This window comes from Mustelus asterias, chromosome 18 (genome assembly GCF_964213995.1).
Source record: "Mustelus asterias chromosome 18, sMusAst1.hap1.1, whole genome shotgun sequence".
In the NCBI taxonomy this organism is placed as follows: Eukaryota; Metazoa; Chordata; class Chondrichthyes; order Carcharhiniformes; family Triakidae; genus Mustelus; species Mustelus asterias.
In genome coordinates, this window is record NC_135818.1 from 27,682,399 (window position 1) to 27,700,401 (window position 18,003).

The 18,003-nt window shown below is 42.8% G+C and overlaps 1 protein-coding gene across 1 annotated transcript in view; it reads left to right on the forward strand.

Annotated features, from left to right (window-relative positions):
• Window positions 1-18,003, forward strand: part of ubr1 (ubiquitin protein ligase E3 component n-recognin 1) — a 222,574-nt gene that overhangs the window by 106,934 nt on the left and 97,637 nt on the right. The window contains exons 23-24 of the mRNA XM_078233618.1: window positions 3,419-3,521; window positions 13,657-13,705. Coding sequence (XP_078089744.1) covers window positions 3,419-3,521; window positions 13,657-13,705 — 152 coding nt within the window. The remainder of the gene's footprint in view (window positions 1-3,418; window positions 3,522-13,656; window positions 13,706-18,003) is intronic.

Sequence of the window (18,003 nt, forward strand, 5' to 3'; positions counted from 1 at the left end):
AGAGGGAGCAGAGAGGGGGGGGGGGGGGAGGATGGACTTGGGAGAATCTTGCAAACTGCAAATAATGTAGCATCTTCTTTGTGCTGCCTAATTATCTATGGGAAAGGTAATTAAACTACAGTGTCCTAGTGACCTGTATAATACATTTGTGATCTGTAACTGGATTGTTGATGCACAAATGTTCAGAGTCCTGTGGTGAACTTGGAAGAATTGTCCCCGTGGTGGAACTTGGTTGGAAATAAGATTCAAGGAGATTACTAAATCTTGTTTTCATCTGAACATTGCACAGAATTAGAGGAACTCCCTTTGGAAGATAATGTCAAAATTATAATCGCAGGAACTAAAAACCTGACAGTCAAAAATTTGGGGAAATATTTCAAAATATAGATGGGGGTCCATATGGAGGGGGGTCCGATCCCGGGGGGTAGGGGGGGTCTGCCGGGGGGGGGGGGGGCTGCCTCCCAGGGGGGTCTGATCCGGGCGGGGGGGGGGTGGGGGTCTGCCGGGGTGGTTAGCGGGGGGGGTCCGCCAAGGATGGGCTTCGGAGACTCCCCTACAGAATAGAAATCTGCTTCGGACTTCTATTCTGCAGATCGCTAAAAACGCGGATCCGGATTGGGCCGCGCGGTGGCAAAGTGGGAGTTGGCGGTAGAGTTGGGCGCGCGGTTCATTAAGTCGATTTAAATGCATACTAATGCATTTAAGTTGTCGGGCCGCCCAATTCGGGCACGGGCCGGACCTGCATCCGAACCGGGTGCCGGTAAAGCCGCGATCTGCTTGGATTCGGGTGCAGATCGCGGTAAAGGCCCGATGCCCGACTTTACCCTTTTCGGGCACGAATATTTGGTAAAATCAGGCCCATAGTCAACACACCCTCAGGCAAGTGAATTAAAGTAAAATGTAGGAAATACACTAAGGAATGATCCAAAATGAATATACCGGTGAGACAAAATTCCAGGTTCCATGATTCGGAAACCTTGGAAGAAGGGGTTGGGAGCTTTCTCAGCCCTGTTATGAAGTTGCATATATAAGATTAAAAATGTGGTGTTTGCCAAATGTAAATATTGAAAAATAATGCTGAAACCAAAAGAATAAATCATATAACATTGTCTCTTTAAAAAGCATGAGTCTTTTTGTGGATTTTAAACTGCAGCAGCAGTTTGTAACCAAAGCAGAAGTCAGTGTTCCAACATAGCAAAGCAGGCTTTTGAATTGAGCCAATGGCTGGAATTTTACCGCCTCGCCCAGCCTCGGGGTGTGCGAGGCTCGCAGAACGACATTCTCCGTTGGCCTTGGGCGGGAACTTACATGCCTCGGACGGACGAGGTGGTAAAATTCCGATAAATGAGTTTAAAGCAAGCACGCGGAGACACAGGACCAATGGAATTCAAATGTGAGGTTTGTTGACAGCCTCAAGCCACTCAGATTCCAGGAATACTGAGATAATTCCAGGTATATAAACCTGGACAAGGGGGATAACTTAGAGTAAGCTTGCCACCTCTTTAGTCGGAAGGAGGCTCTCATATAAAAGGCAAGGCTCTCATATAAAATCCTGCAATAAAATATATATATATCTTCAGAAAATCACCATCTAAATTGAAGGAGATACCAGCTCAAACTCTTCCAGATAAGAGCATAACCGAAGAATGTTCATACTTCCAAAAGTCGCCTGGTTGTCTATTCTTTGAGAGTGACTGTGTTCTATAAGGATTTATTTCATTATTCCTGAATGAGCCTTGTAATATTTGAACAACATTCTATTGGGATTTTATTTAGTTTGTTAAATTGTTTTAATAAGGCTGTCACCAGTTTTAAAATAAAGACCCGTTAATTGTTCATGATAGTGTGTGTCAGATCCTGCCTTAATTTACCAAACCCAGTAATGTCCTACTACATGCACATTCGTATAAGATTACGAAGCGAGGTATCCCTTTGGGTGGTTCCAAAATCATGCAGAGGGAAAAATCACCTCCGCATCGTAACAGTCCTCACCACCATAAGGCTGTGCAACTATCTAATCTCAGGATCCTGTAACTATTCTGATAGCTTTGGTATTAAAATTGATACAGTATCTATTGGTATTAACTAATTCTAGTTCTAAACCAAGATTAAATTTACTGATTCTACGATCATTGAATGTTTTTGTTCATACCAATTAACTCTGAACCAGAGGTGAAAATTACTCCTTTGGGATATATGCCCTTATCTCAACTGAAAGCAATTTCCATTGATTCTTGCTTTGAATCCAGCTGCAAGTGTTTTGACCTCCCATGTTGTGGGATTTACACAGTTCCAAACCAGAGCAAAGTATTTGTATTGCTGTGAGTTCCAGTCATTTCACCTGCTTGTCCTACATCTCCTGTGATCTGTACAGGTTAAAGAATTCCATAAATCTAATGCAGTTAAATCCAAATTCTTAGAGGCTGAGGAATCCACAGAAGAAGGGAGTGTAAGCTTCTCATAAAAGCAATTACTTACCATATTTATCTTGGTTATAAAAAGAGGTACATAAATATTTCTGTGAGGACAGGACACCCTAGCTATGACTGTAACATTCTGCACTCTCTCCTTCTCTACGTACAGTATGCTTTGTATAGTGCGCAAGAAACAATACTTTTCACTGTATACCAAAACATGTGACAAATCAAATCAAAAGTTATTCAGAGAGGACTAAGTATTTGTGCTGTTGAATGATAGTCGCATCCTTTGTATAAGGACTGTTGAAGAATATGTTATCGGGTAAGACTTGGGAAGTATGAATTTTAATGTTAACTGCTTGGAAAACTTTAAACTATATCTCATTGAGACTGAGAAATGATCCATTTGTTTAAATATAACAGCAGACTGGCTATTAGGCTTGGAGGGAGCGCTGTTAGTTCCAGTAAGTCAGGAGGATAAACATCATTCCTTATTGTTTTATGTCCCTGATCTGTAAACATTTTGGAAATAAATTAATGATTGATTCTATTAAGAGATGAACTGTTGGATAAAAGTGTTATTTTGATATTTAAGGTTATGCGGTGCCTTAATGTGCTGGTATGTGAATATTCTGGAACATTCAGTTAATTTCAATTCTAGGCAGTGAAGTCTTTCATGCTCTGTTACAGGCAAGTCACATGATGGTATATATTTAAATTTCTTTGTTGATGTAGTGTTCTTTCCTGCTTAAAAATGGCAGGAGATTCATGTTCAGAGTTACTGACTGGACCCTTTCACTAAGGTGAACTTGACTATCCTGGTCACCTGGTTACTTATCAAAACGTTGTTTTCCTTTTAGATTCCAAATTTGTATACAAGCAGCTAACGTCACATTGCTTACTTGGTGGAAAGCTCATTTGGATCTTCAGAAAGAGCAGGTCACTGTGGTACTTGGGGACAGAACAAGGCCGGGCAAATAACTACTCTCTCTCCTCTCTAGAAAGCCAGGTTTGTCTGGGCATGGTGTATATGAGCTGAAACCAGAATATCTGAAGCACTTCAATCTGTTCTTCTACCATTACTACAAGTCACAGCAGACAAAGGTAACTATTACTTCATGTTAAGATTTTGCTTGAACTTTGCTAATTGTTACTAATATTCTAATTATTATTGCAAATTTTTTTTGAGGTTGTGTTCTTGCATAGGTATTACAAAACACAATTGAAGTAAAATTGTAAAGAACAAAACTATAGACCTTCGATATAAGATTGTCACTAAATAATCAAATAGGGAATTCAGCAGAAGGGTCTTCACCCAGACAGTTGAGAATGTAGAACTCGCTACCACAGTTGTAGACAGATCTGAGGCTACCAGCTATGGAACTCAAAACAACTAACTGAATTAGAATATTAAATTACAAGATTCAAGAACAGTCCAATGCCATATCCCATCTGCACATTGAACAAACCGTAAATACTTTTAAACTTTGAACTCTGATAACATAAAGATTTCAATCTACAGATCAATATACTGTTCTTACTTTCATTTTTTGTTAAATCGCTCTGTTTTAGTGTATTTACTAGCTGACTGGCTGTAGGATTCAGTGAGTCAGCCAGGCTCGTTTTGTGAGATATAGAAGCAAGCATTCTGGTCAAGGTGAGGCAAGCTTCCACAGTGGGAAGTGCACCCTTGACAAAAGGAGAAAATAAATATGCTAAATGACTGAAGTACATCTCAAACAAGCACAAAATAATTGGCTAAAAATCCAGGAGGGGAAATGAGAATTATTTTTTATTCAGTACAATGTTTTGCTCTGGAATGCAGTATCTGAAAGGGCAGTGAAAGCACAAAGGAATTGGCTATATACTTGAAAAGGAAAAAAAAACAGGATTACGGGGAGCGTTAGCAAGTGGGACTATGAAAAACTCTTCGAAAAAAATCGCATGAGCAAGTCAAATAGCTTCCTTACGTGCTGTAGACATGAATAGAAGGGTGTTAGTTTTAAAAGGCATTTTTATCTTTGTTAATTTATGTTTGTTGTGGTAGTGATATTTAATACATTTCCAGTCTATTGAAATCATTAGCTACACCTTATGTTCTTTCTCACTACTGAGGTTGTGCTCTTCTTGTGCCTTTATCAAAAATCAATTTCAAGAAGAGAATTGAAAAATGCAAAACTAGAGACCATCAGTGTAAGGTGGTTACCAAGAATTTGTAGGGAATTCAGACCCAGACGGCTGTGAGAATGTGGAACTCGTTACCAAAGTGTAGTTGAAGCAAATAGTACTTGCAGACAGATGTCATAGTAGCTACCAGCTATGGAACTCAAAAAGCTAACTGAATTAAGATGTAAAACAGCAAGACTTGAGAATAGTCCAATGCCATTACTCATGCACAATGAACAAACTCTTTGGCATCCTTCCATCTGTGAAAGATGATGGGTATACAGAAAACAATCCATTTCAGATGTGGTGTCTTCATATGAAACAGCTTTGCTTGTGGCTGAAGAAGCAAATCCTTGAGAAGCGGGTTCTGCCCAAGTTCGACACATGAAGCTTCCTAGTGTCATTTTGGGTGGTTGTTTTCGGCTTTAGCACCAGGGGCCAAGTTGTTGTAGTCACTGGTTATCATGGTGGAGTATGCCACCACACAGGCAATGTCACTATTTTTCCTATGTAGTCAGCTAGTATTCTCCCAGGTGTAATAATTGATATTTAGGGTCATCTTGTTGCACTTGCAAGTATCCTTGAAATGGAACATAGGGTGTCCACTAGTTGTTGGCTCCAGCTACCTGACCATACACAAAGTCTTTGGGCCTGTGATCATCTTCCCTCCTGCAGACATGCCTGAGCCAAAGAAGCTACCTGTTTGATGAATGCTAACAAACTTCTGCCTTTGAGAAGACTGCCACATTTGTGATTTTGTCCTGCCAGAATATATACCCATTATATGCCCACGAATGTAAAAAATTAATTTTCTTTTGATAGCTCTCAGCTGCCCATTCAACAAGGTGTTGAGAACACAAACCTTAAAACCCGTCTAACGGGTTTAGGTATTCCATGCATATTTTATAAGTTGGCCAAAGGTGGTAGCTGTTTTCACTATGCATGTTTTAAATTCTGCATCAAGAGATAGATTATCTGCGTGAGGACCTTTGAGTCTGAAGTAGTGCAGTAAGGAAATTTTTTAATTTCTTTAAAATATCTGTGCATTCTATAATTGGTTATAACATGCTTGAAAATGTCTTGGAGTTTGCATCAATTGTAAAGGGATCAATTGTAATTTTCTTGATTTGGAGACCCTTGACTTGGAAACAGTATCAACAGGAAGAAAGTTAAGAAACGTACGCTATGTGGCCAGAGACAAAGAAGCTGCAGGAGATGGGAGAACAGAGGAGACGCATTTTGTTGTGTACATATGTGTCATATACTTAAACAGGACAGAAAGCCAAAGTAGGGATTTCAAATTGGACAATTTTACTGCTGCTGCTTCAGTCTTGCCACAGCCGACCAGTTTAATAGGGTTCATTAAAGGGACTGAATAAAGGAATCTCTGGGGAATGCCATGAAGACTGTTGTGAACCTAGCTAGGAGGTTCTGCAGGAGTGTGCTGTGGAGGTGACAACTGGCTCCCGGGTACTCGGATGAAGAATGGCTGCCAGTGAACACGAGCCAAAGGCCAAATTGATTGAATGGGAAAATCAGGGATCCTATGTACTAGAGGTTGAGTTAGGGTACTTTAGAACTGCATGTGGTACCACATCTCTGCGGAGAGCAATTCATAAGACATCTTTGTTGAATCGACTATTTAAAGTGTAATTTTGTCTTTCTTTCAAGTGCCATTTGCCTATTGATTCATATTTAACTTGCATTGGTTCTGATTTGTGTTAAAGTAAAAGTTACAAATAGTGAAATCCTGGTAATTTCTTCATTTGGGGGCCATTTGGTTTACGGTTTCCCCATTGGGATTGTAACATCTTTCACCATAGACCTGAGGTACCAGAATTTGCTAGCCATGTCCATTGGGGTGTTATTTGGGGAGGAGATCCATTACCTTGTCCTATCACCAACGTTTTCTTGATATGTATAGTCAAGCAAAAAAGTTGCAGGCATTGGAAAGATTGTCGATGAATCATGTAACTGAGTTTACGTGTGTGAGACGCATAGCATCTTCAGTATAAAGGAGTTCTCTGATCGGAATGCAATGCGTTTTGTCTTCATTTTCAGTCTTGATAAATTGTAGAACTTGCTGTCTGACCTAGCATGCAAGTAGACTCCTCCCATATCTGCAGGGAAGCCAAAGGTCAGGAGCAAGAAGAAAAAGATGTTAGCGTGGCGGCTAGGACAGGCCAATTTCACTCCATTCATCACTCTGGAGATGTCAGAAACGGAACCATCAAACTGTACAGTGCAATGCATCTGGTATGGAAGAAGTGGGTGAGACTGAGGAGCTTTGATGCACAACCAATTTTCCTGAAATCTTGTCATGTCCTGCTCTGCTGATGGTGTCAAATGCCTTGGTGAGATCTATAAAAGTAAGGTAAAGAGGTATACCCTGTTCCCTACACCTCTCGTCGCTGGTGTGTGAGAAAACCCATGTCCAAAGTAGGTCTGCCATCATGGAAACTGCAATGTGCTTCTGAATAATCTTAGTCTGCAAGTAGATGGAGTCTTGTATGACACTAGCAAAGGCCTTCCCTGTTATGCTAATGAGTGAGATGCCCTTGTAGACGTTGTCTTCTCCTCTGTTTTCCTTTGCTTTTGTATATGTGATGGTTTTTGCATCATGCATCTCCTGTGGAACGGAACCTACTTTACAGCAGAGAAGGTGACGGTTATAATACTATGGCAATATATGGGACTAAGGTGTTTGAGTAATTCAGTCAGAATTCCATCCTTGCTAGGTGCAATTGTGTTTGTTAAGCAGTATATGGCCTTCTCTCGGGCCCAGTTGTTGCAGGATTGGTCAGGAAGATGAAGGACCCTGATTTAACTCACCCGTGACAGGAAGCTTAGGGAGAGCAAATGTGGACTGGCGGATGTCCGTTTACACAGTAAAAAGTTTAACAACACCAGGTTAAAGTCCAACAGGTTTATTTGGTAGCAAAAGCCACAAGCTTTCGGAGCCTTAAGCCCCTTCTTCAGGTGAGTGGGAATTCTGTTCACAAACAGGGCATATAAAGATACAAACTCAATTTACAGAATAATGGTTGGAATGCGAATACTTACAGCTAATCAAGTCTTAAAGGTACAAACCATGTGAGTGGAGAGAGCATTAAGACAGGTTAAAGAGATGTGTATTGTCTCCAGACAGGCTGTCCTGACTTCCAAGCTTCATCAACCTCAGCAGCGGTGCTATCTGGTGGATAGCAATTGTTTTAGCGACAGTGCGAAATGCTGCTTTTGGCATTGTTTTGTGCAAGGGATGTTGATGCATGGCAGCCTATTGTGTTTAGAGCTGTGAAACATTTGGGGGTGTAACTTCACTCTGCTGCTGACGAGTGATAATCAATATTGCAATCTGCGCAGTGGTTAGTGTGGATGTGGAGAACATTGGCAGATTAGCTTCCCAGGATGACCAGGTCTAGTTGGTGCCAGTGTCCAGATCTTGGATGATGCCATGCTTGTGGCAACATTTGCTCTGAAAAAATGGTTTTGGTGGTGCAGAGTTCATTCAGAGCATAAAATGTAAGGCTTTGTCCATAACTGTTCTTGCCCACTCCATGATGACAGGCACATTAGCCATGAATAATTTCCTGCACCAACACATGCTTTACATGCTTTGACAAAGTCCCACATGGCAGGTTGGTTAAGAAGGTTAAGGCTCATGGGATACAAGGAGAAGTGGCTAGATGGGTGGAGAACTGGCTTGGCCATAGGGGACAGAGGGTAGTGGTCAAAGGGTCTTTTTCCGGCTGGAGGTCTGTGACCAGTGGTGTTCCGCAGGGCTCTGTACTGGGGCCTCTGCTATTTGTGATATATATAAATGATTTGGAAGAAGGTGTAACTGGTGTAATCAGCAAGTTTGCGGATGACACGAAGATGGCTGGACTTGCAGATAGCGAAGAGCATTGTCGGGCAATACAGCAGGATATAGATAGGCTGGAAAATTGGGCGGAGAGGTGGCAGATGGAGTTTAATCCGGATAAATGCGAAGTGATGCATTTTGGAAGAAATAATGTAGGGAGGAGTTATACAATAAATGGCAGAGTCATCAGGAGTATAGAAACACAGAGGGACCTAGGTGTGCAAGTCCACAAATCCTTGAAAGTGGCAACACAGGTGGAGAAGGTGGTGAAGAAGGCATATGGTATGCTTGCCTTTATAGGACGGGGTATAGAGTATAAAAGCTGGAGTCTGATGATGCAGCTGTATAGAACGCTGGTTAGGCCACATTTGGAGTACTGCGTCCAGTTCTGGTCGCCGCACTACCAGAAGAACGTGAAGGCTTTAGAGAGAGTGCAGAGAAGGTTTACCAGGATGTTGCCTGGTATGCGCAGGGTCTTAGCTATGAGGAGAGATTGAGTAAACTGGGGTTGTTCTCCCTGGAAAGACGGAGAATGAGGGGAGATCTAATAGAGGTGTACAAGATTATGAAGGGGATAGATGGGGTGAACAGTGGGAAGCTTTTTCCCAGGTCGGAGGTGACGATCACGAGGGGTCACGGGCTCAAGGTGAGAGGGGCGAAGTATAACTCAGATATCAGAGGGATGTTTTTTACACAGGGTGGTGGGGGCCTGGAATGCGCTGCCAAGTAGGGTGGTGGAGGCAGGCACGCTGACATCGTTTAAGACTTACCTGGATAGTCACATGAGCAGCCTGGGAATGGAGGGATACAAACGATTGGTCTAGTTGGACCAAGGAGCGGCACAGGTTTGGAGGGCCGAAGGGCCTGTTTCCTGTGCTGTACTGTTCTTTCTTCTTTGTTCTTTGTTTAAAGTCACCCAGGATCAATAGCCTCTCGCCATTTGGAATGTTCTGCAGAACGTCACCTTGGGTGTCAAAGAAATGGCCTTGAGATGCTTTAATATGGAGTTGGTCCTTAGACGCATACGATGTCAACTGCATTTTCATCAGCTGATAGCTGCAGGGAGATGAGGCGTTCTGAGGCTTCTATTGGATACTTAGTTAACGGTGTAGGCTTTGCAATAAGCAGCCAGCTGACTCAATGTTTGCAGTGGTCTTCAGAATGCTTTCTATGCCAGTAGAAGGTGTAATTGGCCTCGTGAATAGAGTTTGGGTCAGATAATGTGATTCCTTGTAATGTAGATACCAGGCTTGTGTGGTTCATGGTCATTTGTGCCAGGGTACATTATCCACACATTCCAGCCTCCAAATTGGAATGTTACTTTTCAGTTGCCTAGGCATGGTTTTAGATGGTGCAGGCTTGCCTACCATCTGTACCTCCCTTTCAACCTTGTAGGCTGGTATCCAGAGGAAGGACAGAAGCCCATGTGTTTGTGGTCTAGTTGTTGCAGGAGTTGCCATAAGCTGCTAACTTTTGAGGGAAACCCCAACTGCCTAACAGACTCTTGTCTAGATTCTGTGTCAGGTTTACTCCCTTGGTCAATCATTCATGATGTTTTAAATGTTGAAAGACAGTGAAGAATCATCACCGACATACATGACGTCCTCTAGTTGTGCCATTCCCTGGTCCCCCTCATGGCAGCCAGCTCCCCCCAAATGATGCTTGCTAGCAAAACCCAGCATAGCCATTAATCCCCTTCAATCCCCTGCCCTTCATTTTTTAAAAATTGAACCCCCTCACTAGACCACCACCTCAGCAATTTAACCCTCTCATAGCAAACTCTAATGACTGTTAAACATCAAACTCTGATAAGGTGTAAAGACTTAATTTAATGATCAGTATGTTTTTTTGTCAGTTTTTGTAACTCTTACATTTTAGTTGGAATGCTTGATTGTAAGACTTACCTCAGTTTGGCCCTTGGCCGAGACCCAAGTTAATTTTTAAATAATAAAACTTTGCTAATAGTATTGATACATTTAGAGGAAGCTAGATAAGCATATGAAACATTAGCGAATAGAAGGTTATGCTGATAGTGTTGAGGAAAAACTGAAGGAGGCTTTTGTGGGGTATAAATTTCTCTATCCTCTTTCTATAAAATAGAGACTTGAACTGTACACAATGCCCCATTGTGATGTTACAACCCTCAGGACTCAGCATTGAGTTCAACAACCTTAGACTCTGACCTCTTATCTCCACCTTGATCCCTTTTTATCCAAAAGATTTTTTTGTCCCAACGCAATCCCTTCCCTGCTGGGCCATGTGTCACTTGTTAAGTTTTGCTTTCACTGAGCACTGACCTTTATTCTCCTATTAACACATTCTGCTATCTTACAATTATGCCACGATCACCACTTTCTATAATCATTCACACTACCATTGACACTTCCTCTGTCTTGTGTTGTACATATCTTTGTTGCAATCTCTCTTAGCTCACACCTATCACTAACCTTCTATCTTGCTCCACCTCTTATATAGGATCTAATCCATCACATTTTCCTTTAGCTCTGAAGAAGTCATATTGACTCAATGTTAACTCTGTTTCTCTCTCCACCAATGCTGCCAGACCTGCTGAATTTTTCCAGCATTTCGCATCTGCAGTATTTTGCTTTGATTAACTCACATTTGTTACCAGCTTAGTGTAGGCGGGTTAGGCTGAATGACCTGCTCTTGTGCTGTATATTCTAGGAAATTCATATTCTTGCCACATCCAGAGATGTTGCTGTATCCTCTCACTCAGCTAGTTGAACAGAGGCAACTAGAAGGCAAAGGTTTCCTTCAACTATCTGAACAGTGCCATTGATTTGAGTGATATAGTGCTTAAAAATCCAAAGTACCATTCGTGAATCATACTCACGAACCAGAGAGTGCAACAAATTGAAGCGATTAGGTCCACTTGATCTCATTTTTGAACTGGGGCAGTGACACAAAATATGTAATTTTTTATTTGTGTCACATTCAAGTGACTGTGACAAAGGTAAGCTTTCCCTCCACGTCCTCCCTGACCTGACTATAGCCTTATCATGGTTGACAGAATCATCCTCCTCCAGTGCCTCTCCCTGCCATCCAGCAGGGTGGAACTGCTCACACCTTGTTCCCATTCTTATCTATTTATTTCTACTCCTGTTACCTCTTATGTCAGCAAATGGACACTCCTATTTCTTATATACATGCGAGGTGACGTTATCCAAAGGCACAATGTTTGTTTTCACAAGTATGCTGACGACACTCAGCTTTACCTCAGGACCATTTCTCTTAACTCCACCACTGTGGTGTGTTGCTAAATTATCAGATTGCTTATCCAATATCCAGTATCAGATGAGCAAAAATTCCTTAGCTACCGACGCAACCATGGAGGCACAGTGGTTAGCACTGCTGCCTCAGAGCGCCAGGGACCCGAGTTTGATCCTGGCCTCGGGTCACTGTCTGTGTGGAGTTTATTCGTTCTCCTTGTGTCTGCGTGGGTTTCCTCCAGTGCTCCGGTTTCCCCTCTCAGGCCAAAGATGGACAAGTTAGGTTGATTGGCTTTGCTAATATCCCTTAGTGTCCCAGGATGTATAGACTAGGGGAATTCGTGGGGTAAATATGTGGGGCTATGGGTGTAGGACCTGGATAAGATGCTCTATCGAAGAGTCAGTGCAGAGAGGATGGGCCGGATGTTCTCCTTCTGCACTGTAGTGATTCTATGATTCTATCACCCTGGCAGTACTCCAAGATTACGCCTGTCTCTTTGTAACGTTGGTCTCAAATTTGATCCCAAGGTGACTTTCTAACCTCATATTTGTGCCATCACTAAATTTGCCCATTTCCACCTCATTGACATTGCCCAAATTTGCCCGGTTTCAGCTCATCTCCTGAAAACTTAATTTGTGTCTTTGTTGCCTCAGACAGACGTATCCCAATACATTCCTGGCTGGTCTCCCACATTTTGTCCTCTGTAAACTTGAGGTGATCCAAAACTTTGCTGCACATGTTTTAATTTGCAACAATTCTCCTATGACTCCAGTGCCCCCTGACTTACATTGGCTCCTGGTCAAGCAATGTCTTGACTTTAAAATTCTCACCATTATTTACAAATCCTTTCCATGGTCTTGTCCCTATCTCTATAACCATTTCCAATCCCAAAACCTTCCAAGTAAACTGTACTCCTCTAACCTTTTGTTTCCCAGTTATAATTGCTCCATCATTGATGATTGTGCCTTCAGTTGGCTTGGCCCCAGACTCCTTTCCACATCTCCCTGCCTCTCTACCTCACTTTCATCCTTTAAGACAGGCTTAAAATCTACCTTTTTAATCAAGCTTTTGATCATCCGACCTAATTTCTGCTGATCATGTCACCCAAGGACATCACTGTAGGAGTTCCTCAGGGTAGTGTCCAAGGTCCAACCATCTTCAGCTGTTCCATCAGTGACATCTCCTCCATCATCAAGTCAGAAGCGGGGTTGGTCACTGATTATTGCATAATGTTCAGAACCATCCACAATTCCTCAGGTACAGGAGCAGTCTGTGTCAATATGCAGCAAGACCTGGATAACATTCTGGCTTGTGCTGAGAAGTGACAAGTAACATTTTGTGCTGTATAAATGTCAGGCAATAACCAGCTCCAATAATAGGGACAATAAAACCATTTCCTCTTGACGTTCAACAGCATAACCATTGTTGAATCCCTCAAGCAACAACATCCTGATAGGGATAGCATTACCCAGAAATATAACTGAACTCGCCATGTAAATACTCTGACTACAAGAGCCTATCAGAAGCTGGGAATGCTGGGATGAGTAGCTCGCCACCTGACTTCACCATCAACAAGGCGCAAGTCAGGAATGTGATGAAATACTTTATACTTGCCTGGATGAGTGTAGCTGCAGTGACGCTCAAGAAGCTTCAAGCAATCTAGGAAAAAAAACAGCATGATCAGCACCCCATCCACCACCTTAAACATTTTCTCCTTTCACCACCAATGCACAACATCAGCAGTATCCTGTATACAAGATGCATTGTAGCATCTCAAAGGCTCCTTCGGAATGGGGTGGCTAGAGATGAGCAACAAATGCCAGCAACGCTCATGTCCCATGAAAGAACAAAAAATAAATGTGGCTCAGTGCCATATTTTGTTTTATAATGCTCCAGTGAAGTGCCATAAGACATATTATGTTAAAGATGCTGTGCGTAGTTCTTGTGCTTAAATGTTTTATTTATTTCCCTTTATTAAAGGCTGAGGAGGATCGGAAGAAAAGAAAAAAACAAGCCAACAGCAATGAAGGTAATTCGGGTTATAATTTGGGAATTTTGTATTTCAGGGATGTGTTCAAAAGTAAAACATGTAAATTGTGACTTCTTGTGGATTTGTGTTCCACATCATGATTTTGCCAATGCTTTCAAACACAATGGTTTGACAATAGCTCATGCATCAGGAGAGAGAGTTGGGGAAAGGTTGCAGAGTGATTGTGGATTGACCATCACTTAAAATTATAAAGATGTAGATTAAGTGAATGGGCAAAACTGGTATTTGGACTTTAGTAGACAATTGTGAAGTCACCCATATTGAACCTAAAAGGGATAAAACAAGATACTTTCCAAATGGTGAAAAAGATATCTGGGAGCATTCAAGTGCCTGGTCATTAAAATATCGTGAACGCATACAGAAAATCAAAGTGGTTAATGGAATATTGGCCTTTAAATCTAGAGGAATAGATACAAGGGGCAGAAGTCATGCAAGTCAGTCAAGTCAAGGGGCAGAAGTTCTATGGCTTAGCCATAGAAGACAGAGGGTAGCAGTGGAGGGGTCTTTTTCCGGTTGGAGGTCTGTGACTAGTGGTGTTCCGCAGGGCTCTGTACTGGGACCTCTGCTGTTTGTGATATATATAAATTATTTGGAGGAAGATGTAGCTGGTGTGATCAGTAAGTTTGCGGACGACACGAAGATTGCTGGAGTTGCGGATAGTGATGAACATTGTCAGAGAATACAGCAGGATATAGATAGGCTGAAACATTGGGCGGAGAAATGGCAGATGGAATTTAATCCAGATAAATGCGAAGTGATGCATTTCGGTAGATCTAATGTAAGGGGGAGCTATACAATAAATGGCAGAACCATCAGGAGTATAGACACACAGAGGGAACTGGGTGTGCAAGTCCACAGATCCTTAAAGATGGCAGCACAAGTGGAGAGGGTGGTGAAGAAGGCATATGGCACGCTTGCCTTTATTGGATGGGGCATAGAATATAAAAGTTGGCATATGATGTTGCAGCTGCATAGAACGATGGTTAGGCCACATTTGGAATACTGCGCCCAGTTCTGGTCGTCACACTACCAGATGGACGTGGAGGCTTTGGAGAGAGTACAGAAAAGGTTTACCAGGATGTTGCCTGGTATGGAGGATCTTAGCTATGAGGAGAGATTAGGTAAACTGAGGTTGTTCTCCTTGGAAAGACGGAGGATGAGGGGCGACCTAATAGAGGTGTATAAAATTATGAAGGGCATAGATAGAGTGAACAGTGGGAAGCTTTTTCCCAGGTCGGAGGTGACGAACACAAGGGGTCATGGGTTCAAGGTGAGGGGGGCAAGGTTCAACACAGATGTCAGGGGGATGTATTTTACACAGAGGGTGGTGGGGGCCTGGAATGCACTGCCAAGCAAGATGATTGAGGCGGGTGGACACGCTGGAATCGTTTAAGACTTATCTAGATAGCCACATGAACAGACTGGGAATAGAGGGATACAAACGAATGGTCTAGTGGGCACATGAGCGGCGCAGGCTTGGAGGGCCGAAGGGCCTGTTCCTGTGCTGTTTTGTTCTTTGTTCTTTTGTATCAGCTATATAAAGCCCTGGTCACACTTGGAGTGACATGAACAATTCTGGGTACCACATCTTCGGAAGGATATGGGCGGCACGGTAGCACAGTGGTTAGCACTGCTGCTTCACAGTTCCAGGGTCCCGGGTTCGATTCCCGGCTTGGGTCACTGTCTGTGTGGAGTTTGCACATTCTCCTCGTGTCTGCGTGGGTTTCCTCCGGGTGCTCCGGTTTCCTCCCACAGTCCAAAGATGTGCGGGTTTGGTTGATTGGCCAGGTTAAAAATTGCCCCTTAGAGTCCTGGGATGCGTAGGTTAGAGGGATTAGCGGGTAAATATGTGGGGGGTAGGGCCTGGGTGGGATTGTGGTCGGTGCAGACTCGATGGGCCGAATGGCCTCCTTCTGCACTGTAGGGTTGCTATGATTGCTATGATATATTGGCCTTTGAGATAGGGCAGCGTAGATTACCAGAACGATATCTGAATGAGGAAAAGAAGGAGCAGTGACATGAGGAAAACCATTTTCGTTTTTCATTTTCAGGCAGGTTCAATAGAGGCATTCAAAGGGGGACTAGATTTCTATCTGAAAAGGAAGGATGTGCAGGGTTATAGGGTGAAGGAATGATACTAGGTGAATTGTTCATTTGGAGAGCCGGTGTAGATGCAAAGGGCTGACTTGTCCTCCTGTGCTGTAACAATTCTATGTTTCTGAGAGCCTGGACCAGTGTTCCTTCTAACCTCCTTCTGTGTACGACCCATTTGCACTACACAGTCCCTTTAATACCATGTTGGACTACTGGTTGTGCATGGCCTCTGAACCCAGGTTGCATTTTCCTGATTGCTGCTTGAACATGAAGGGTTAAGTTAAACTAAGGCTATATTACATACGAACATATAATTTAGGAGCACAAGTAGGTCACTCAGCCCGTCTAGCCTTCTCCACCATTTAATAAGTTTATGTGTTGCTGTCACAAAAGTTTAAAATTTATTTATTATTAGTCACAAGTAGGCTTACGTTAACACTGCAATAATTTTCACTCCTGTGAAAATTCTCCAGTCGCCCCACTTGGAAGTAAGTTACTGTGAAAATCCCCTAGTCGCAACACTCTGGTGCTTGTTTGGGTACAAGGGAGAATTTTTAGACCAATGCACCTAACCATCACGTCTTTCGGACTGTGGGAGGAAACTGGAGCACCCGGAGGAAACCCACGCAGACACGGGGAGAACATATGGAGAGAACATGCAGACTCACCACAGACGGTGACCCAAGCCGGGAATCCAACCCGGGTCCCTGATGCTGTGAGGTAGTAGTGCTAACCACTTGCCACCATACTGATGGCAGATCTGAATGTAACCTCAACTCTGCATCGCCATGTTCCCACTATAACCTTTCACCCCCCTCCCCCTTGATTATCAATCTATTTACCTCTGCCTTAAAAATATCCAAAGACTCTGTTTCCATCGCCTTTTGAAGAAGAGAGTTCCAAAGACTCTCAACCCTCAAAGAAAAATTCTCCCCATCTCTCTCTCAAATGGGTAACACTTTATTTTTAAACAGGGATCCCAGGTTCTAGATTCTCCCACAAGAGGAAACATCCTCTTCACATCCAGCTTGTCAAGACCCCTCAAGGTCTTGTATGTTTCAATTAAGTAGCCAGCAGATACAAACCTAGCCGGTCTAACCTTTCCTCATAAGACAACTCTCCCCAACCAGGTGTTAGCCTAGTTAACCTCTGAACTGCTTTTACATCTTTCCTCAAATAAGGAGACCAATACCGTTCAAGGAGGTTCCATTCTTGCATATTTGACTAAATGTAAAGTCATGTTATTGAAACATAGAAACCAAAAGCAGGACTAGACCATTCGGTCCTTCAAGCCATTCATTATGATCATGGCTGATCATCAAATTCAATATCCTGAAACCCCCTTTTCCTCCAAGAACTATATCTAATTTCTTCTTGAAATCACGTAACATTTTTGCCTCAACTACTTTCTATGGTAGTGAATTTCACACATTCACCACTCTGGGTGAAGAACTTTCTCCTCACCTCAATTCTAAAAGGTTTACCCCTTATCTTCAAACTATGACCCCTAGTTCCGGACTCCTCCACCATCGGGAACATTCTTTCAGAATCTACCCTGTCTAACCCTGTTAGAATTTTATAAATTTCTGTGAGATCCCTGCTCATTATTCTAAACAATGAGTGCAATCCTAACCCACTTAGTCTCTCCTCATATGACAGACAGACATGCTATCCCAGGAATCAATCTGGTTAAACCATCTCTGTACTCCCTCTCTAGCAAGGACATTCTCAGATAAGGATTAAAAAATTGCACACAATACTCCAGGTGTGGCCTCAACAACAGCTTATACAATCGTAGTAAAACATCTCTATTCCTATACTCAAATCAAAGAACAACAATACAGCACAGGAACAGGCCCTTCGGCCCTCCAAGCCCGCGCCGCTCCCTGGTCCAAACTAGACCATTCTTTTGTATCCCTCCATTCCCACTCCGTTCATATGGCTGTCTAGATAAGTCTTAAACGTTCCCAGTGTGTCTACCTCCACCACCTTGCCTGGCAGCGCATTCCAGGCCCCCACCACCCTCTGTGTAAAATATGTCCGTCTGATATCTGTGTTAAACCTCCCCCCCTTCACCTTGAACCTATGACCCCTCGTGAACGTCACCACCGACCTGGGGAAAAGCTTCCCACCGTTCACCCTATCTATGCCTTTCATAATTTTATACACCTCTATTAAGTCTC